Here is a 7,234-nt window from a genome sequence, read left to right as displayed (position 1 = left end):
AAAAAAGTCAGGCTGTATAATTTATCTTTAGAATCTTTTTTCCATATGTACTGCCCATTTATGTTTGCACATTGCAATAAATCACTTCATTTGCTTTTTTTTTTTGGCAAAATAAAGAAATAAGGGATGGCACAAGCCTTTGGTCCTAGAGCTGCTGTGCAAACAGAACCATTAGAAATTATTCAGGTGATTCTTTCATTGTTGGTCTGCTCCAGGCCGTGCAGACCATCATGGAACTAAAGGAAACCAGATTCACACGCAACAGGTTCTGTCCATGTCTACGGTTAGAAGATGGAACGCGTCGAGTGACCCACATTCATTCAAACTGAACTCTGAGGCGAAAGCAGTGACATTAAGTTATTGTTTACTGTGCTGTCAGGACTGAATATTGAGCTGCAGCAACTCACTGATAATGTTCAGCTGAACTTACCCTCCCAGCGTGCTTGGCAGTGAGAGCAGCTTGCTGGTTCCTGCTGAACTGACGACTTGCATCCTTCGCAGTTCATATTTCAAGTCATAGAAACCGTTTTCCATCGCTCACATCAACAAATTGTAGCTTTGATATATTTTTTATTGTTCATTAACCACTTGTGTTTGTTTTGAACTCACTGCAGTACGACTACAGGTACACAAAAACGTCACAGACTCTCTAAAATGGTACGGATACAACGAGCGCTTGAGTGATTTACAGATCTATTTGAACCGTTACCTTTTTTATGAAATTTGAAAGCTGTTCTTAATACAAACTCTCTAAAGTTGATCAAATATGAAGCATATAAAAATAAAACACTGGCCCTGAGATACTGCTGGCGTGGCACTGGGGTGCCGAGACTGCTTTGAGCTAGCAGCCACAAAGGCTTCATGTTTTTGGGGCTCGCTGGTCTGCCAGATCGGACAACGTCTGGACAGTCTGGGCCAACCGACTCAGGCCTTCGTCCTCCATGATGAGTTGAGGTGAACACAAAGAATCCTGGAAGGGGACGGAAAGAGCAGGAAGTAGATCCAAGTAAGAAACATACACTTCTACACATTCACCAGTAAGCAGTCACTCATTAATATCAAAGTAACAGGGTATGTCCAGCTTTATAACTTTGATAATGCTGCATATTTCTAAGTGTGGTTTGATCAGATTTGAAAAACTTTGCTAATGAGACAAAACCAAGGAGTCCTGTCACTTAATGAGAGGATGCAGCTACATCACAGTGCAAATGTTCCCCTGAATACCAGAGCATGACTTTTACTGACGTATTCATTCTTTACTGAAGATGATGCATTTGACTGTGTGTACTTACCTGTGTGAGCACGAGCTGCCTCAGGACTAATGCAGGTGTTTAAATGGGTTTGAAATACAGATGCTGCTGTCACTGTATTATAGAAACTCTGAAAGGTTTTTGTTCTTCTAACAGAAAAAACTGAACCGAGAGGTTTCAGACTCATTAGCAGTTTTGATATTAGTTTGATGGTTTGTCACAACTCACACATGACGGGTCGACAATGAAGACAGATGAGACAGTTTCAGGAGGCGAGGTGGACGCATGTAAGCTTCACAAAATGAGACACTGAAGCTGCAGGAAGACAACAGCAGCAAAGCAAACACAGCAGAGAAGCACCAAAAAGTTCTTTTGAAATCATTTAATTACAACAGACAAAGAGTCAAAAATCATCCTCGTTAGTAAAAGGTGTAGAAATATACAATACAAATGCATTTGGACTAACATTAAAGAATATGTCTGCATCATTGTGGATTTTATCAGTTAGTGTTCGTCCAGTTTGACCTACAAAAATATACATCTGAGCTGAAACAACAGCAGAGTGCTCATAAAACTGTCAGATATAAGAAGCAGTTATTTTGGTTTTACAATGGACAAAAATCTAAATCAGTATAAAACAGCGTCCTCACACCAGAGCCAATCAATCCCACTGCACTCACACTGAGGGGGCGGAGCAGAGCCAACATCGCCATCGTGAACGGAGCTCAGCTTCTACAACTATCACTTGCACCTACTTCATATATCATGTCTAAACTGAAATAAACACTTGTGTCCTTGATTTTGCTCGGTCATTGGTCTGTAACCACTACAAAAATAGAAATTTAAACACCATAAAACAATAAATACAATAAAATTTCCTTCAGAAGAACCTGTTGAAACAGGAACTCCAGAAAGTGAGAATTGTTAAATAAGCTTTAAACAGAAAGTAAGGAAACGCTGTTTGTTGCAACGAGGCGTCTGTTCTCACACAGCGCGTCCTTCACCATGAAAACCTGCCACAGCTTCTCTGTCAGCACCAAGCAGCCTATTCTGACACTCTTACACTGACCATGTGGTGCTGACAGTCAGGTGCTGGCTGGAGCCTGAACAGGTCAAAGTGTGGAGGTGACATAACGGGACTCTTACATGATAAGGTAAGAAAGCACCTTTGGTGGGAGATGCGCCAAAGGTGCTCTGTTCAGAGTTTGGGGACGGTGAGGTTGGAATAGCCTAGCCACAGTGCTGACCTCAGTCCCATCAAACACTCCTAGGATCAGCCTGTTTGTCCCAGACTAACCAACACAATCACACCAGTTGACTTGTGACGCATGCTGGTCAGAGGCCGTCCAACCGCAGTGTGTGAGCTGCATGAACCCAGGCTGCTGTACCTGCGTACGGTTCTTCCACAGGCCGATGAGTCGTGTTTCAATCCAACAAGCAGAATAAGCTGTTTGGCATCAGCAGAGAAGGTCTGGCAAGTTTGTCCTGTTATTTCCTCACAAATGTGGCACATTTAAGGGGAAACAGCGGCTCCTGCCAAGCAGCACAGTTACAGCACAGAAGTAAGTGCTCACACACAAATGTGCACACTTACTGTTTGTTTAGACGTTTGTTACACAACTAAATTTACAATAGCTTCTGATTCAGGTACCGAGTGCTTCACATTAAATAATAATGATGAATGCAGTGTGTTACATGTAAATGAGCCCATAATCTATTTACATAGAGAATTACAGGTGGACCCATGTAAGTCTGGGATAACCAAAGTTCATATGAAACAATAGACACGTGTAACAGGAAGGCGCTGCTCGCCGCTCTGAGCCGTGCTGCTCTCTCATCTCGTCAGATTAAAGGCTCGAGGCAGCTACTGTCGCTTCATATTTGGTGCCATTTATATAAACTGATCCAATCAGCTGGCCCACAACATACAGCTGATAGACTGAAGCAGCCTTTAGGTAAAGTGGCCCTGAAGCCAAAAGCCAGACTGCAGCGTCTAGTTTTAGTCCCACAACAACAACAGTGATGGAAATGAATCGTTTGTAAAAAGAGCCATCGTCTTTAAATCAATGGTTTTTACATGAATAATGTCCCATTTTAGTCAGCGGGCTGATTCAGTTGCTGTTACGTCTAACAGCAGTGCCAAACTCATCATGAATAAACAACAAACTGTGTCTCAGCAGAGTGACATCACAGGAAGTTTACACCACGCTGACGGGCTAAACCGGCTCCTCAGAGTTCCTTAAAGTGGAAGACGAGAAGGTCTGAGGTGAGATCAACACCAGGCTGTGGTGATGTGCACACTCACTCACTTAGCAAGGACACTGCTGTAAAGCCAAACAGAAAGTTATAGAAATAATAAAGTCAGCACATAAAGAAAGCCCAGAGTTACACAGAGGGACTTTTAATCAGGGCTCATCACATGAAAGGAAGCACAGCAACTTTTTTAAGGAAGTTGAAGTGACGACGTGTATGAAGCTAAAAGGAAACTGTTTTCATTTCCTATTTCTCCCAGTGAAACACTATCGCTTACACTCAGAGTTTCAGATGTTTGAATATTTGCTCAAACACTGAATGTAGCCTGAATCTCCCAAATGTCTCGTCCTGCGGGTTAAACAGCTGCAGTAACGAGTGTGTCATGTTGGTTGCACACACTGGCCCTGAGTAGAAACAGCAAAGTTTCCACGCTGAGCCAATCACATCTGTGAATCTCCAAAGGAAACTTTGTCACAGGGTTATTTTACCTGGATACATCTAATTGACCTGCTAGAGTGACTTAAAGTGCGCACACTAATCTCACAAAGTTTTAAAACTACTAAGATGTTGGACTTGTTTCACCGAGACAACCAAACATAGAACAAAATAAATAAAGCAATAATTTAATGACCTGTTTACATTTATACAGACAGGTTAGAGTCCGGGTTAACCGTGATTGGTCAAACAGACCATTGACAGTAATGGAGCTGACACAGAGAGCGTCCTGGAGGGGTTTGAACCTCAGGTCTGAGGCAGTAACGGCGCCCCCTGCTGAAGCGCAGGCATGTTTCACTCGCTCACATCAGGAAACATCACAACATGAGCGCTTAAGACGGAAACATTATCCTTTATTTTGTGTATTCTTGTATTAAATAATGAGGTGCAGATGCTCTCTATGAGCTCCTCACGAGGTCAGCAAAAGCAGAGATCCCTTAGATGGGTGTGTCAGGCATAGAGGCCCCGCCCACCTGTCAGGTACAGCTAATCAGACAGACTGGCTAAGAGCGAGGATTATCTGGAGGGGAGAGGGCTGCAGCAAGGGCCAGCGTAGGAAACATCAGGAACTGTGAATCATGCAAAGCATCGAGCCCAACAACACAAACACACACAGTGAGACTTGGTCACAGCTTCTCTCTGTGAGCTGGAACATCCTCCTGCATGTCTAATGAGACACTTGGTTAACCTGAGATTTCAAATACACAGAACAGCTGGGCTCTGTTTCCCTCAGACTTCCACCAGTATAACCAGTGTCATCAGGACAGATAGCAGTTACCTTTCACTTGTCACTAATGGAGCGACCCAGGTTTAAACGAACTTCCAGGAGATGGTTGGTGATGGTGCAGGCAGCTGTGACACAGACAATCATCACGGAGCGCTTCTGTTCAGTCACCAGTACAAAGCAGCACACTTACAGGTCTTACAACACGAGCACCGTTTGCTTTCTATGCTAACAGCCTGTTGCTATGGCGAACGTACTCCGTGTCACATGTCGTTGCTTTAAGGGAGCAGGTAGCAGTAGAGGACGTAGAGCAGCGCCATGACTGCACAGTAGAAGAGCAAGAAGTCTGCGGACAGCAGCGAGGTGGAGGACGACGAAGCCTCAGGCGAGGAGTGGAGGCGGGGCCGGTCCTTCTCCTCCCCCTCCACGGCCAGCAGGGCTGTCACACAGCGCAGCACATTGGGCAGCTTACACAGAAGCACATCAGAGCACACACACACTTCAGTCTGGACAGGAGAGGACACACACGCACGCAAACGCACAGAAAGACAATATGAGTAGTTATATTGTTAAAGCTAGGACATCAGAGACGACAGGACAAAGGGCAGAACAGCAAAAAGCAGATTTAGACTTGATTCAAAGCACTGTCATCACAGCAGACTACACCAGGACAGCGTCGGGACATGCACACGTTACCTCGGGGACTCCCAGCCGGCGACAGGCGGCGACAAAGTTTTCCACGTTGAGTCGACACTTTGCCAGGCTCAGTTTGGGCTGCGAACCACACACACACACACACACACACACACACACACACACACACACACACACACACACACACACACACACACACACACACACACACACAGGCGAGTTATTCTCCATCACAGCAGGAAGCTGCAGCTGTACTTTTACACTCTCTTTGCTGTTTCACATTCAACATCTTCTGGAAGCTTTTAATGTGAAATCTGAGAAGGAAGTAGGAAGAAGCTACAAATATGTAACAGCAGTGTTAGTTGTGACATGAATCGTTCTGCCTGTATGAGCACTTCGTGTTTCTGATCATAGCGAGCCGACTTTATCTGCACAGACGCGCTGCAGCTCTCACAAACTGCTTGTTTTACAAAGAAAGGTGACGCGACCGACAGGTGAGTGGACAATGACCAGGTGAGTCATACAGACTCTACTGCTAACAGCAGCGTCATATTTCGTTTCAAGGCTTCCAGACTCACCACCGCTGGGGAAGGAATGTGGATGATGGACACAGAGCGTGGGCGGATGTGATTCACCAGCTGGCAGAGGATGGTGCCATTGGCCAGAGCTTCACCCATATCCTCTGGTAGAGTGATCTTCAGCCGGGACTCTAGAGTCTGATTAAGGACACAGAGCGTCATGGTTTAAAGTAGACCCCACTCAGGTGCCATGACACTAACACAATTAGTTCGTCCTATGAGGAGCCTGACTGTGACACCAAGCGTCCAGTTTCCCGTTTAGATCACGAGGAAGTGTTGGTCTGTGGGGCTGACCTTGCGTAGCTGAGTGATGTCCGGTCTTTCCTCTTTAGGCAAGCGCAGCGTCGTGCGAGACTCGCTTCTGCCAGACTCCCCAAGAGAAAAGATGGCCCCTGAAAGCAGACAGGTAAATAAAGGTGTAAAGGTGTGTGGATTGTGGCGTGACGCTGTGGCGTGTTCTTTGGGTACCTGTGGGTTTGACGCTGCTGTGAGAGGACGTCCGAAACAGGAAGCTGCTGGGTTTCTGGGCCTGACCAGGAGGAGGGGACGTCTTGGGGGAGGACGGGAAATCTGATGCAAACGTCAACAATGCAAAGTGTTAAAGACGCACTCTCACTCACATCACAACACAAAATGACACACACATACAAACTGAATCGAACATATTTCATAATTACAACACGGCTCCTCTTCATCAAAGCGTGACTGCAACCACTCGTATGTGGAAGACTTGATTGCTTCACTGAAATGTGCGCTTCTGAGGAACTACACTTTGATGTGTTACAGCACATGTTGCACAGTGGGATTTAAAAGAGCGTGTAATTGTGAAACATTCCACCCACACACACTCTCTCTCCTGTGTTACCTGTCTTGCTGCTCGATCGCTGCAGAGAGACTGAAGGAGCGCCTGTGCTCATTTGGTCAGCGCTCTGAGGGAGAAACAAGTGTGATTTAAAACAGCAGACACACAAACCCGTTTACCTCAGTGAACTGAAGACAAGGACAGTACTCACTGCACATCTGTGTCGCAGGCCAGATGTGCCATTCTCTGCTTTGCTGCTTTCTGGTGATGTACCACTAGAGAGAGACACACGCCACTATCAGCAGCAGAACCTCAGCCCTTTGTTACCACTTTAACATAGATTTTTGAACAGGCGTTTGTCTCTATGGCAGGCCTCACGTGTGTTTATCTGCACGCCATCCTTACCATGAACTACTTCCCATCTGCTGTGCAGTGGCCACATGACTTCCTGTTTTGGTGGAGAACTTCAGCGAACTAC

The 7,234-nt window shown here is 45.6% G+C and overlaps 1 protein-coding gene across 2 annotated transcripts in view; it reads right to left on the bottom strand.

Moving 5' to 3' along the window:
* Nucleotides 1-433: 433 nt before the first annotated feature.
* The window catches only part of lrch4 (leucine-rich repeats and calponin homology (CH) domain containing 4), a 28,330-nt gene continuing 21,529 nt past the window's right edge, over nucleotides 434-7,234 (bottom strand). Inside the window, exons 11-18 of one of the 2 annotated variants that reach the window (XM_026160631.1) lie at nucleotides 7,162-7,230; nucleotides 6,968-7,031; nucleotides 6,820-6,883; nucleotides 6,423-6,524; nucleotides 6,249-6,346; nucleotides 5,955-6,092; nucleotides 5,419-5,496; nucleotides 434-970 (exon numbers count right to left, since the gene is read on the bottom strand). In XM_026160631.1, the coding sequence (XP_026016416.1) occupies nucleotides 860-970; nucleotides 5,419-5,496; nucleotides 5,955-6,092; nucleotides 6,249-6,346; nucleotides 6,423-6,524; nucleotides 6,820-6,883; nucleotides 6,968-7,031; nucleotides 7,162-7,230 (724 nt within the window). In that variant the 3' untranslated portion in view covers nucleotides 434-859. Of the gene's footprint in view, nucleotides 971-1,617; nucleotides 5,229-5,418; nucleotides 5,497-5,954; nucleotides 6,093-6,248; nucleotides 6,347-6,422; nucleotides 6,525-6,819; nucleotides 6,884-6,967; nucleotides 7,032-7,161; nucleotides 7,231-7,234 lie in introns of those variants that run through there. The other variant, XM_026160624.1, reaches the window with a different exon arrangement.

Source organism: Astatotilapia calliptera, chromosome 3 (assembly GCF_900246225.1).
Source record: "Astatotilapia calliptera chromosome 3, fAstCal1.2, whole genome shotgun sequence".
Taxonomy (NCBI): Eukaryota; Metazoa; Chordata; class Actinopteri; order Cichliformes; family Cichlidae; genus Astatotilapia; species Astatotilapia calliptera.
This window is presented reverse-complemented; position numbering and strand designations above follow the sequence as displayed.